General features: G+C 50.1%; 2 protein-coding genes across 4 annotated transcripts in view; both read left to right on the forward strand.

Moving 5' to 3' along the window:
- Nucleotides 1-1,071: 1,071 nt before the first annotated feature.
- Nucleotides 1,072-12,608, forward strand: rbm17 (RNA binding motif protein 17). 2 transcript variants are annotated; one of them, XM_030355324.1, is made up of 13 exons: nt 1,072-1,220; nt 1,733-1,881; nt 2,290-2,406; nt 2,657-2,823; nt 3,080-3,195; nt 5,459-5,509; nt 6,055-6,199; nt 7,188-7,339; nt 7,725-7,769; nt 8,122-8,198; nt 8,554-8,652; nt 8,952-9,024; nt 12,260-12,608. In XM_030355324.1, exons 2-13 carry the CDS (start codon nt 1,759-1,761, stop codon nt 12,361-12,363), a joined length of 1,269 nt encoding a protein of 422 aa, XP_030211184.1. In that variant the 5' UTR covers nt 1,072-1,220; nt 1,733-1,758; the 3' UTR covers nt 12,364-12,608. The 2 variants fall into 2 exon arrangements, with proteins under 2 accessions (XP_030211184.1, XP_030211185.1); XM_030355325.1 differs by having other exon boundaries at nt 2,296-2,406.
- Nucleotides 12,609-14,668: 2,060 nt separating this feature from the next.
- pfkfb3 (6-phosphofructo-2-kinase/fructose-2,6-biphosphatase 3) overlaps nt 14,669-14,747 on the forward strand; it is an 11,432-nt gene continuing 11,353 nt past the window's right edge. For both annotated transcript variants that reach the window (XM_030355308.1, XM_030355307.1), the window contains exon 1: nt 14,669-14,747. This exon is cut by the window's right edge and continues 305 nt beyond it. The gene's annotated coding sequence lies outside the window, so the exon portion shown is untranslated.

A 14,747-nucleotide genomic window follows, 5' to 3' on the forward strand; every position in this document is an offset into this window, starting at 1 on the left:
AGTTGCTTGTTGACCTGGGGCTGTCATCCAGTGGGCGGGGCTGGGGGTGCGGCCAGACGTGTTGCGCACATTTACGCACTTTACCGTAATACACCCAATAGACCACTGATAGAGGCGAAACTTTACCGTCATACACCCGATAAACATTAGACTGGGTAGCAGTACGTTTCTTTCTAGTTTCAAGTTTCTTCTTTTGCGGGAGCCAATCAACAAGCTGGTGAATTCCCCTTTTCCCCCTGGAGTGCTATTGGCTGGTTTAACACAATGACGACAGGGAAGCGACGGCAAGCAGCCAATTGCGTAGGCCTACAGAGTCATTTTAACTAAGCCCATTGATCACACATCGTGCTGAAGAAAATGACAGCAGTGTCCCCAGACCAACGTGCAATCTACGATTGAGCTTGGTCTGGCAATAGCCAGGCTAGATAAACCTTCTTTAACAGGTCCATGAGATAAACCCCTGATCGTTTTGATACTTTACCGTAATACTCCCAGTAAACCCCTGAACGTTTTCGAGCGCCCAGATGCTGGAGCGGCGGTAACATTCAGAATCAGAATCAGAATCAGAATTACTTTTATTACATCTTATTGTACACAATAGTTCAATTAATAGGCTTGGTTCCTCAACAGCCACGTAGCAGCAACAATACAAGATAAAGTAATAAAGATAAGTAAAAATATGATATGTAAAAAATAAGTTAAAATAAGTAGCATCATAGATCACAAAATAACATATTTGATCTTTTATTTTTTTTGTTCTATCTTCACACGTGCCCCTTGAGCTGTGATGTCCAGGCTGAATCTTTTAGTGCACCACGCCTCGACATATATGTATGAAGAATATCGCATTTTTGCGTTAAATCCATTTTTTAAATCGACAACCGGCTGGTCCTCCAACCGCTAGGGGGCGATCGGTCCTTCCAAGATTCCAGGGTCGGAACGTACAGCAGGCGGGTCCTTCCTCGGTTACCAACGAATCCGCGTTCGGATACTGACAGGAGCGGCCCGCCTAGTGCGTGATCCAACCGGTGATTGGATGCTCCGGGAGGAGAGGAGCCGCGAACTGTACCTTCCGACCCTGCGGTCCTTCCGACGACCCCCTTCCGCTGAGTTCCGGTAAACATCTCCGTGCTACGAGTGTGTCGGTGGAGACACAACACAGTTTGCCACTGGTGCGCCATCAATTCTCTTTAACCGACACCTGAATATTTCTACATCCGGTGCGTACAAATCTTTAACCTTTAAGTGGCCATCCATGTCTCCGTGCGTCCATGCAGCACATGTTGCCGGTGTTGTTGGGGGGGGGGGGGGGTGGTCTGCAGCTAACCCGCTAACGCTGGCTGGTTGGAGATCCTCCATAATACAGTGTCAACACACACACGTCATACACACACGCACACACATACATATACTTGCGCGCACACACACACACACACACACACACACACACACACACACACACACACACACACACACACACACACACACACACACACACACACACACACACACACACACTTAAAGTAAACACGCTTGCACTCTGCGAAACCAGCATAATGCTGGGTTGAATGATACCGTCTGGTTGAAATGCATTGCGTCGGACGAGAGGCTGCCATTCAAACCCATTGTCTCAATCCCGTCCCATGCTCTGGTTCTGCTCATGTTGGGGTTTTGATAATGAAGCCGGTTGATGATGGGAGACGATAAAACGCCCGTTCTCTGTGTCCCCCAGCCGGACAGACGCACCACAGCTCAGCCATGTCTCTCTATGACGACCTGGGGGTGGCGGCCAACGATACCAAGACGGAAGGCTGGTCCAAGAACTTCAAGCTCCTTCAGTCCCAGCTGAAGGTGAAGAAAGCGGCGCTGACCCAAGCAAAGGTACGACCCTGTGTCCGATCGTCTTCATCCTTCTATCGTCCAACGTCAACCTTGTTAGCATAGATCTGAGTTGATTAGTACATATTAATTGTGTGTGTGTTTGCGGGTGTCTGTCTGTGTGTGTGTGTGTGTTTTTGTATATGTATGTGTGTGTTTGCATATGTATGCGTGGGTGTGGGTTTGTAAATGTGTGCGTGTTTGTTTGTCTGTGTTTGTGTGTGTGTATGTTTGTATATGTGTGTACGTGTGTGTGTTTGTATACCTTGTTTGTGTGTGTGTGTGTGTGTGTGTGTGTGCGCGTTTGTATATGTTTCTGTTTGCTTGCTTTTGTGTGTGTGTGTGTGTGTGTGTTTGTATGTATACTTTGTGTGTGTGTGTGTGTGTGTGTGTGTGTCTGCGCGTGCATAGACCCAGCGCATGAAGCAGACCACGGTTCTGGCGCCCGTCATTGACCTGAAAAGAGGCGGCCCCGTGGACGACCGGCAGATTGCCGACACACCGCCGCACATCGGCGCCAGCCTCAAGGTAGCTGCGCTCCCCCTCCCTCCCCCCCCAGTGCTCAGTGTGTTAGGCCAAACTCGTCTGTCATCGCGCGGCAAACAAATTCTACATGTTGAGTGACACAATTAATCCATCCGTCCGGGAATTCAGGAGATGTTGTGACAGAAGTGTTTCACAACCTTTTGGCCTTAGGCCTGTTTTTTTTTCCTTCCTTCCCGAGTTCTTTATCAGTGTATCAATCGTCGTCTTCCCCCCCCCCCCCCCCCCCGCGCAGGACACAGTGCCGGCGGGCTTCTCCCCTGGCGACGCCCTTGTGCCCCTGGCCGACGAGTATGACCCCATGTTTCCCAACGATTACGAGAAGGTCATCAAGAGGCACCGCGAGGAACGGCAGCGCCAGCGGGAGCTGGAGAGACTGAAGGAGATCGACGAGAGGGACAAGTAGGACCCCGCACGCTGTTCACGTCCTCATTCACGCACTAACACGCACACACAGACACACAAGCACACACACACGACACACAAAGACGAATGCGCACACGCACATGTGCACACACATACCGAGACACAAAGACCTGTGCTCGCACACACACACACACACACACACACATGCGGAACAGATATGGAATAAGAAAACCTGTTTGCCTTCCTGTGCGAGCGTGTCATGGTGTATGTGCTCGTCGTCTTGTGTTGACAGGAAGAGGAAGGACCCACGCCAAGAGGGCGTGGCCCCCAGTGGGTTTTCCCGCTTCCCGGCAGCGGAGGGGGACTCCGACGATGAGGACGACTACGAGAAGGAGAGGAGGAAGAGAGGTGGGTGTCCCCAGGGCATGGAACAACAGAGGGGGGGGGGGGTCTGATTGATTGATTGTGGCCCCGTTCATACGAAGGGAAAACGCGGATATTCCCACGCGGCTTGGCCTCTCATTTACACGAAAACCTTGTGTAAACCTCAATCATTTCTAAAATCTCCGGCCAAAGGGGAGATTTCTGAGAACGCTGGTTATGTGTTGTCGTGTCCACTGGGAGAAACAGGGTTTTAGGTTCTCAAGCGTCACATTATGCGCCAGAAAATGCGCCCGCATTTTCTACAAACGTCATGTGAGCGCAAATGTCAAACGTCATGTGAGCGCCCGCTGTCACGAACAAAACCTCGCGCCATATAGGGGGCTTATTTGTTCATCAACTAGGCGGAGGCGAGCGCAGAATGATCGCAAAAAGAAAATTTGTTTGACGGGTTGCCATGGTTATCTCCGTGTGGTTAATTTGCAGCTGCGGTGTAAATTAGCGATGTGTTCAGCTTACTGTTACATTAAGCTAATCAGAAAAAGCGGTTATATGCTATAGACCCTATAGTATCTGTGGTATAATGGCTGGGACGAATTTCAAATTTTAAATATGTACACTTTATGTTGAAAGTATGGAAGGTCGCGATTCCCATTCAAACAAATGTGATTAATCTTCAAAACAAGAGCCGGTAATTCGTAAAAAATGATTTAAACTGTTGTTTTGAAAGGAACAGGAAGTCGCTCGTGTTGTTCGTTGTTGTTGATTCTGAAGATTCTGATTGGCTTGCATGGCTTTATCCTTCTCCCTACACTGCCGCCCATGAGTTTGGCATAGTTATAATGGCGCTCAACGGGGTATTTATGCAGGTTGATGTAAATGACAACTTTTCTGAAAACGATGTTGTGTGCATAATAGGGCTGTAACGATACGCGTATCAAACCGAAAATCGCGATACTCAAAGCCACGATCCTGTCTCGCGGTGTGAGAAGGCAGAAGCGCGATACGCCCTTTCTAACTCTGCGGTCAAATTGTCCGATTGAAATTTGCTAATAATTTGTCTAGATAATAGTCTGCTGACAGCGCCCCCTCCTATCGATGCCGTAAGTATGCGACTGCAATCCTCCGTGGCTACGGAGGATCGCATTTCTCCACAGCCGTCGAAGTGCTCATATGCGATATGAACGACATTTATCCAGAGGGGGCCTGTGTGATCCTGTCTCTAGTGTTTTGTGTGATTTGACTGGCAGTTTGTCTGCTTATAGGTCGGAATGAAGCGGCCACCGATTATTGACAGGATGGGTACTTTATTCTACCGGACTCGTTCGCTTCTTCACTAGACACACGATCTACCGCTCGCTCTCCTCGCTCGTCCACTCACTCGCTGACGTCACTCACACACGCATACGCACATTGCCATTCTGGCGCACACACATATGCTACTCGTAACGCCTCGTTATTGCGACGTTCATGACCTTCAGGTTTTTCTCCATCTATTGAAAGTTAGGCTATTAAACATGTTGCATTCTATACGGCCTGATTATGTCATTATTTAAGCTACATAGCCTAATAAGTAGTGCTAATAAGGATATTTGACTAAACCAACCAAACAGTTGAAAAAAGCATCCTCCCACACGTTATTTCTTTATTCATTTAGCTATACTTTAATAGTATTCTTTCTGTTCAAATCTGTTCAGTGTTCCAAATTATTTGTTATTAAATATTACATTAAGTTAATTGGTATATAAGTGTTGTTTAAATAAAATGCTTTTTAAATTTCAAAAAATCGTGGGATGTATCGAACCGTGGGTCAAAAATCGTGATACAAACCGAATCGTGAGTTTGTGTATCGTTACAGCCCTAGTGCACAATGTTATTTTTGAAAACGTAGGGCGGGAAATATTAGTTTCTCTAATTACCCTGCTATCTATAAACATGGCCTGAGTCATCTCAAAGTTATCAATCCGTCACTGAACCCAACCTCAGATACAGCCGACCGCTGGTTAAATACCTGTTATTCTGGTCGATGGTGTACAGATATTATTACCTTAAATGGTTCACCTATGCCTGACCTTGCATCCTTTGCGGGTATCCAACATTTTTTTTTTAAATTGAACATTAAATGCTTACGCTACGAAAACAACTTCCCCAAGTTGTTTACTTTATGTAATTACACCATTCCTGGACCAAGATCTGTTTCCAGATCTGTTGTCTCATTCCTAAATTGCTGTGGCCTAGAATCCGCTATAATCCCGCCCCTCTCTCTCCTCTCCCACTTTCTGTCTCTCAGCAATGGGCGGGGCGGCCATCGCACCTCCTTCTTCGTTGGTGGATAGAGACGGTGAGTACCTTCCTCCGGGGACATGGGCTCTGCTCTGTCTCTGTGGAGTGTGTTGAAAGGCTGTGCAGTGCAGCCTGGCCCCTCAAGAGGCTGCATGGTGTCTGCTATACCGTGGGTAGCCACCAGGGGGCAGAACCTTCAATGTGAACTGCGGGGACTCGTATCCTCTTTTTATTTTTTGTGGATATACAAAGGTATAAAGTTTAACTAACAAATGCCTGGTTAAACCCAGGTGGCCCTCAAAATAACACCAGATAGGGGTCTTCTGTCTGACCAGGGCTTAGTAGACTAGACCAAGGCAAGAAGGTTTGCTACTCTACCCTGGTTCATAACAGCGTCTGACCCCTTCTCTGAAAGACAGGAGTCGCTCATTGGTCTTCTATGTAGCGTTGGCTGTACAGGTGTATAACACGTGTGTGTGTGTGTGTGTGTGTGTGTGTGTGTGTGTGTGTGTGTTATTCTCGCTCACTCTCTTCCTCTCTCTCTCTTCGTTTCTTTCTCTGCTGCTCTCGTCCTCTCTCTCTTTCTCTCTCTCTCTCTCTCAGGCTCCGCCCCCTCAGCCTCGTTCTCCTATGAGGATGAGGCCCGCCCCCCCAGGGGGAAGGCTGCCATCCCCCCTCCCATGTACGAGGACTCTGATAGGCCGCGGTCCCCGCCCGGTCCCACCAACTCCTTCCTCGCCAACATGGGGTCAGTGGGGTCACACACGCGCACACGCATGCACGCACACACACACACACACAAACACGCACACACGCACACTTACTTAAGAAAGACTCACCCACTCACTCTAAGAGAGTCACACACTCTTAGAAAGACACACACTTCAGAAAGAAAGACACACACTTCAGAAAGAAACACACACACTTAAGAAAGACTCACTCACTAAGAAAGTCACACACACTCACTTAAGAAAGACACACACACAAACTCACTTAAGAAAGACAATCAGACACACACACACACTGAGAAAGACGCACAGACACACTAAATGATTATCAATCGGAACAAGGCTTATCAATATTGGAGCTGATAAGACCATATGTCCTCTCAGACTCTGTTTTGGACGAGAAACATGACTTGCTTGTCCCTGTCCTCTTCTGTGTGTCTTTGTTTTGGTTGCATGATGTATGATTACGTCCTGTGTGTCCGCATAAGAACCTTGTTGTGTGCGAGTGTGTGTGTGTGTGTGTGTGGGCACTGTTCTTGATTCGTGTCTGGATTTGTATTTGTGTGATGGGTCTTTATTGATGACACATCTCTTAATGTGTGTGTGGGCCTGATCTCTTAATTTCTCTGGATGTGTTTTTTTGTGTGTGGGCCTGATCTCTCTCTCTGTGTCTGTCTCTCTCTTTCTCTCTGTCTCTGTCTCTCTCTCTATCTCTCTCTGTCTCTGTCTCTCTCTCTCTGTCTGTCTCTCACTCTCTCTGTCTGTCTCTTTCTCTCTGTCTCTGTCTCTGTCTCTCTCTCTCTCTGTCTGTCTCTCTCTCTCTCTGTCTGTCTCTGTCTCTCTGTCTGTCGCTCTCTCTCTCTCTCTCTCTCTCTCTCTCTCTCTCTCTCTCTCTCTCTCTCTCTCTCTCTCTCTCTCTCTCTCTCTCTCTCTCTCTCTCTCTCTCTCTCTCTCTCTCTCTCTCTCTCTCTCTCTCTCTCTCTCTCTCTCTCTCTCTCTCTCTCTCAGGGGTACGGTGGCCCATAAGATCATGCAGAAGTACGGCTTCCGGGAGGGCCAGGGCCTGGGGAAGCACGAGCAGGGCCTGAGCACGGCGCTGTCGGTGGAGAAGACCAGCAAGAGGGGGGGCAAGATCGTCATCGGGGACGCCGCCGAGAAACGTAAACACAGGGGCACACACACACTAAAAGACACACACACACAAGGGCAGACACACAGGCAGACACGCACACACATTCTAAAAGACACACACGCACATACGTACACACACGCGTACACACACATAAACAAACATGTAAATACACACAAAGGGACACACGCACACGTTAAGAATGCTTAAGGCACGTTTGGTTGATGCAATGAATAGGACATACTTGTCCGTGATTTCTCAGTGATATGGAATTTTGTGTGTGTGTGTGTGTGTGTGTGTGTGTGTGTGTGTGTGTGTGTGTGTGTGTGTGTGTGTGTGTGTGTGTGTGTGTGTGTGTGTGTGTGTGTGTGTCCGTCCGTCCGTCCGTCCGTCCGTCCGTCCGTCCGTCCGTCCAGCGGGGGCCAGCCAGGCAGCGGCGGTCGAGGTCGGAGTTCCTCCAGGTTGGCCTCCCATTTCCTTTTTTTCTTCCTGCCTGCATCACTTCCTGTCCCTCATCACTTCCTGTCCCGCCTCACTCCCTGTCCCAGCTGTATCGTGCCCATTGGTCTGCTCAAAGTTGTGTCTTCCATTCGATGACATGGAGAGTAAGACGACACTTGAGCACGTACCCGGCAATATGAACATGTATGTTCCCCCAAACTCAAAAACAAAGTGATGCCCTTTGAGACCATGCCGTCAATCAAGGGCCACGACCCACCAATCAGAAGGACCCCTCGCCACTGCGCCGGACGCGACAGTCGTGGTTCAGCACCGGCGCTGACCCCGCCCCCTCTCTGTGTCTTGTCCAATCAGCAGACCCGGGCAAGAAGAGCGACCCCAACCCCCTGACGGAGATCCTGAAGTGTCCGACCAAGGTGGTGATCCTGAGGGTGAGGAAGGGTGGGCATGGGGGGGGCGAGTGGGGTGTGTGTGTGTGTGTGTGTGTGTGTGTGTGTGTGTGTGTGTGTGTGTGTGTGTGTGTGTGTGTGTGTGTGGGAGTTGTTCTGTCCGTGTGTGTGTGGGGGGATGTTCTGTCTCTGTGTGTGTGTGTGTGTGTGTGTGTGTGTGTGTGGTAGATGTTCTGTGTGTGTTTGTGTGTCGGTCCGTCTGGGAGGTGATCCCTGTGTGTGTGTGTGTTTGTTTGTCTTGTCCGTGCGGGAGATGATCCCTGTGTGTGTGTGTCCCTGCGGGATGTACTCTGTCTGTGTTGGTTGTGTGCCTGACGTGGGGGTCTTGGGTCACCAGAACATGGTGGGCCGGGGGGAGGTGGACGAAGACCTGGAGGGGGAGACCAAGGAGGAGTGTGAGAAATACGGGAAGGTCATCAGGTGTGTCATCTTTGAGGTGAGTCCGAGACACACACACATCACCTTGGGTTGCTATTGTGTTAAACGTACTCTTATTACAATGTACTGTTGTTGCTGGTGTGGTCACTGTCGTGTTTGGGTGTTGTTGTATTTTGTTAGGTACTGTTTATGATTGTGTTACTTTCATTTGTGTAGTGGTGACTGTTGTTGTGCTTCAGTTGATACTGTAGTCGTTGTTAGTGTGAGTACTGTTGACAATATGGTTGCTTATACGTGTGTGTGTGTGTGTGTGTGTGTGTGTGTTTGTGTGTGTGTCACCTGTCCGGACGCTCTCAGATTCCCGTGGTAACAGACGACGAGGCGGTCCGGATATTCCTGGAGTTCGAGAGAGTGGAGTCGGCCATCAAAGGTCAGTGGGGACACTTCCTGTCCTGTTGATGTTGTTTAGCCCTCAAAAAAAGGTACATCCTGGCACGTTTTGAGTTGAAATGCATCCGAGGAAGGAACATCGATTTGGTTCGAAAAAGCAAACATTGTCCGCGAACAATTTTTTATATAAATCGGAAAACACATCAATCAAATGCACTGCATTTATAACGCGCTTTTCTAACCAGTGTTCACGGAAAGCGCTTTACAATACTGCCTAACATTCACCCTGTCACACACATTCACACGCCGACGGCGGTGTCAGCCACGCCAGGCGACAGCCAGCCTGTCGGCAGCAGGCCCCTCGGCACCCCGGGGCCGGGGATCGAACCAGCGACCGTCCGGTTACAAACCCAACCCCGCTCTGCCTCCTGAGCCACAGGCCGGCCATCAACGAGGCTCTATTATAAATAGAGTAATAATATACTGCCCTGGGGGGGGGGGGGGGGGGGGGGGAGGGGGTGGGGGGCATGCTGTGGTGTTTACAGCTCCTGAATCGCCGCGTCACCATAGTTACCAAAACAGCCCGGCCTGTCATTTTGAAGGATTACCGCCGGGCTGACGCGGTCCGATGACCCGCGTGTTGACCTGCGGGGGCCGCTGGAGTCATGCGGTGTCCGCGCGTCCCGTCTCACTGCGGGTTCTCAGCAGTTGGCAGTGTGGCAGTGTGAGGACCGAGGGGGACCACCACCTTCTGGGGGGCCGGAGCCCGGTTCTTGGGTCACTGGCAGACCCCCTTCTGGGTAACGGCCCCTACTGGCCCCGAGGTTAGCTGTTAGCTCCGAGAGAGAGAGGTCTTTACCCCGAGCTAAAGGCTACGAGGCGCCGGCTGGTGTCGGGGAGGGCTCGAGCGCTCCACACCCGATGCGAAAAGGCACTGGGTTTGATTCCCCGACCCCGACCTGCTCCGGGAGGGCGTCAGTATCCCCCCGGGGGAGACGCTAGATAAACGCTGGAGTTAGCTCAATGGCTACGGCGGCGGCCTCTACCGTCTAGCGTGTTTCTGAGGCTGACCCCTCTGGATGATGGCTTGTATAACGACGAGTGACGTAGCCGTTGTATAACCGCTCCCCTACCTAATGTGGGCTCCCAGTCTTAACTGGGACGGCCCAGAAACAAGGTGAGGGCGGGTTCCTCCCAGGAGGAGCTGCATCACAGCCTCGACCCAGCTTCTCTCTCCCGCTCTCTCGCTCTCGCTCTCTCGCTGCGCTCTAGCTCACTGTTACTCTCCTCCAGAATAACAATGAACCAGCAGAACTCTTGAATGAACGCTGGCGCTAGGCTAGAAGCTAAGATGAAATGGTAGCACCACTTGCAGTGGGGAAGCTAAACTAACATCTCTCCTATAGCCACAGGGAATCTACGCTAATGGCTAACCTGTCAAGTGACACTTCTCGTGCCCAATGTAAAATGAGCAAATGTAAGCAGATATATTGGTTGGTGGAAAGATAAATAGATAAAGATAATATTTATCAGCATATGCTACACGTGAACCTCCTGAGATGGCGCAATTGGATTGGTTCGCTATCTCGGGATATTTGGCAATATCCCGTAATTGAGATCTCAAACTCGTGTTATTGTTTTCATGCGCGTGACGCTTGTAAAAACAAATAAACCGCTAATAAAAACAAATAATCCTGGCTAAGTGTTATCCTGTTTATTTTTGGAGTGTTCACGTGTAGTATAAACGTAGTAAAACTTAAACAATTATTCACCTCAGGCTCCGTGAATAGTGGGGAATTCCCCACTGTTCACTTGCCCCCGGCGAATAATTGTTAAATAGCAGACGCTTTTATACAAAGCAATTCACAGTGAATTAAGGAAGAGGTTGGGCTTATCTTGCTCAAGGAGGCCTCCAGGTTGGGTTGCCTGAATCCGCACCCCAACCCAGAGGCTTTTCTTCCTGATGATGACCAGCGTTCTATATATTATCCCTTACATGTCTGTTGTTAAAGCACAGCTGTGCTTCGTTGAGCAAAAAAAAAAAAAAAAAAAAAAAAAAAGTTTGATGGTGAATACGTGTGGCGTGGAGTTAAAATGACACACTTTACCCGTTTTGTTGAAAATATCGCTACAATATCATATATTGCCATTCGAACAAAAAATACGCGTTTGAGTTTTGGTCCCTCTCACACACGCACACCTCATGCTGACACACACACACACACACACACACACACACACACACACACACACACACACACACACACACACACACACACACACACACACACACACACACACACACACACACACACACACACACACACACACACACACACACACACACACACACATTCCTCGTAAGGGTGTGCGACTTCCTCGCATTCCTTGGACTGTAACATCTTATCTTCACAAGGAAAAAAAACAAGCGTGTTTGGGTACTACAAACACACTGTGTTTATACTACACATTTCAAACCCACACTGGGTCATCCCCAGATAAGGCCGCTACTGTTGTACTCGACGTACTGGGGGGAAGAACGGTGTGTATTATGGTCTGTGTGTTCCAGAGGTTCTGTGGCGTTTCAGTGTGACCCACTGAGCGCCCAGACCTCTGAGCGTGTCCGACCGGCCTTTTGGTTCCGCGGGCGCCTGATGGCTTCACACCGAATGTTGCTGGCGTCTTTCCCGAGGAGAAGAGCCGGGTTTTACCGAGGGAATCCCAGTGACGACGGATCTGTTGGCAGATGATTGCTGTACACTCTGGCTTTGACAACTCTCGCGTTTAAAACCTCGCTGAATCCTGTCTTCTGTGCCTTTCTGTCTCTCTGGACTTTGTCTGTCTCTCGCTACCCGTCTCTCTTAACCTCTCCCTATTTCGCCCCCCTCCCCCCCATATCTCACCCTCTCTGTCTACCCTCTCCCTCCGGATCTGTCTCTCCCCAACCCCCCGCCACCCTCATGTCTCACCCTCTCTGTATGTCTCTTTCCCTCACCATCTCCCCCTCTCTGTATGTCTCTCTTTCCCTCCCCATCTCTCCCTCTCTCCCCCATATCTCCCCTCTCCCTTTCCCTCCGTATCTCTCCCTCTCTCCCCCATATCTCCCCTCTCCCTTTCCCTCCCTCTCTCCCCCATATCTCACCCTCTATGTACGTCTCTCTCGTCTCCCTCCTGGTGTGTCTCTCGGACTGGCTCTCTTTACCTCCCCCTTTCTCTCCCCCTCTCTGTACTGACTCTCTTTCCCTCCCCCTCCCTCCCTCTCTCCCCCTTTACAGCGGTGGTGGATCTGAACGGCCGGTACTTTGGGGGCCGCGTGGTGAAGGCCTGCTTCTACAACCAGGACAAGTTCAGGGTCCTGAACCTGGGGGAGGTGGTGTGAGGAGACCCCCCCCCATGGAGAGAGAGAGAAAGAGACACACACACACACACACACACACACACACACACACACACACACACACACACACACACACACACACACACACACACACACACACACACACACACACACACACACACACACACACACACAGCCCTTTGTAAATAACCAAGATGATCTCTTTTTTTTTTTTTATATGAACTGGCCAGCCAACTGTGTATTAAATGTTACGCCCGTAAAGAAAACGGTTCTGTTTCTGTTCTGTCCGTTCACACACCTCTGCGCACCTTCAGTGGGCTCCTCCCACCTTCATTAGGCTCCTCCCACCTCAACTTGGCTCCTCCCAAGACCCGATCACAGGGCGATGTTATCGGTGAAACAAGCCACGCAGGTGGTGCATTCTGAGCTGTCAGGGGTGTGTGTGTGTGTGTGTGTGTGTGTGTGTGTGTGATGGCTGGTGTAACGGCTGGTGTAACCGGTCTTCCTTGATTAGTGAATGCAGCACAGGTGTGCAGCGTGTCACCGGTCGCAGGTGAGGCGGCTTCAACCAGCCACACATTGGTTCCAAAAATAGGACAAAATACCGATGCATCATCTCCGATACTGTGGCTGTTCACACCCACGTGAATTCCTGGGAAGGACTGTTTACTTTCAAGAGCCCAGCTCCGCTCTCTGCTTCCGCTTTTCCCCGTGTATTGTACTGCGCCTCAACGCACGCAAGCACTCCTCTGAAGCGGTTAGATAACTTGGCACACACACATTCACACAGCTTCCCTGAAACCTGGCTTTGGGACGTCACAACATGACCTCTGTCCTAGGGATGGTTTCCTCGGGGACGTTTCCGTCTTAACATAGACCGAGAGGAGGAGAGCGGAGCCTCATTACAGCCTTGCATAAGAGCAGACACACACACACACACACACACACACACACACACACACACACACACACACACACACACACACACACACACACACACACACACACACACACACACCAATACACTCGCACTCGGTTATGCACGCACGCACGCACACTCGGTTATGCAAAGGAGTCCCCTGAGCTGGGAGAGCGAATGTCGTCATGGCGACTCCCAGCAGGGAAGAGGTTCTAGTTCAGAGAAGGGGGTGGGGGAGGGGGAGGGGGAAGGGGGGGGGGGTCAAAGGTCAAGAGGTCAAGAGATAAGATGCTGTGTGTTGCCATGTTCATGCGAACAGATTACCGCCCCAATATATGCTCATCTAATCTCGAACAGAAAGGCGTGTCTGTGTGTAAACTGTGACTCTAAGCCCATGTTAGTCAGTCTCCGTACAGTACGTGTGTGTGATTGTGTGTCAGTCCAGGAGTGGCTTGCTGACGGAGTAGGATCGGAGACCCCCCCCTACACACACACACACACACACACACACACACACACACACACACACACACACACACACACACACACACACACACACACACACACACACACACACACACACACGTACGCACAGTGTGGGTGACCCCAGGTCTGATCGTATGTCTACCCTGTGCTCAGGTTTTAGCCAGAAGCTGACTTCTGGTGGAGCCAACCTAGGCCTCTCTTCGTACAACACGTTCTACCCTTCTCCAGTGGAAGGGACTAAAACCCCATCCCCCACACACACTCCTCACTTACACACACACACACACACACACACTTTGATAGTTGGTCAACATCTCAAATATCCCTTTGGATTTAAACACGTAGCGTTGCGCAAGAGCTAAATCATGTTTTTAACACTAACAATGACAAATTGAACACCTTGCACTACTGCTGGCTTATTCTGAAATCGGTTCATATTTTTATCATATTATCCAGTCAAAGCTGAGCATTTAGATTTTTTTACTTTTTATATATTTTTTTAACCCGGGGCAGCACTGTGGGCTGGGCTTGTGCTACCGTTGACTTAATGTTGACGTGCGCCGGCGCTCGTTCGGTGCCGCCTGGTGACGGCCCGGTTAGATGACCGGTGACTCAATGCGTCCATCTGCGGTCAACTTTATCCCAACCGCTTTACATTATCCATACCGTGCTTCAGTGTCAATAAACCTATCACCCCAATAAATAATCAGTAGTTTAACTGAAACTAATGCGTGTTTATAACTTAATAACGCACGCGGTTCCTCATCCATATTTAAATAAGTGGGTGCAGTGGCGTCGGTCTCACCCAAGGGGGGCGCCTAGTGCGCGCCTGGGGGGTGGCGCGCATGTGCATACTGCCATCCTTACCCAGCCACGAGGGGGCGGGGCCACCGGTGTCACGCTTTTCCCACAGACAGACGCTATGAGCCGGCGAGTTAAATAGAGAATCTGGGACAGGACCCGGGTAGATTACCTTCACGGCTCAGCCCGGACGCTGTTG

The sequence above is a fragment of the Gadus morhua genome, chromosome 4 (assembly GCF_902167405.1).
Source record: "Gadus morhua chromosome 4, gadMor3.0, whole genome shotgun sequence".
Lineage (NCBI taxonomy): Eukaryota > Metazoa > Chordata > Actinopteri > Gadiformes > Gadidae > Gadus > Gadus morhua.

Coding starts and splice junctions, on each gene's coding strand:
- rbm17 (XM_030355324.1), top strand. CDS start 1,759: ATGTCTCTCTATGACGACCTGGGGGTGGCGGCCAACGATACCAAGACG. Junction 1,882..2,289: donor CGGCGCTGACCCAAGCAAAG/GTACGACCCTGT, acceptor GCGCGTGCATAG/ACCCAGCGCATGAAGCAGAC. Junction 5,510..6,054: donor TTCGTTGGTGGATAGAGACG/GTGAGTACCTTC, acceptor TCTCTCTCTCAG/GCTCCGCCCCCTCAGCCTCG.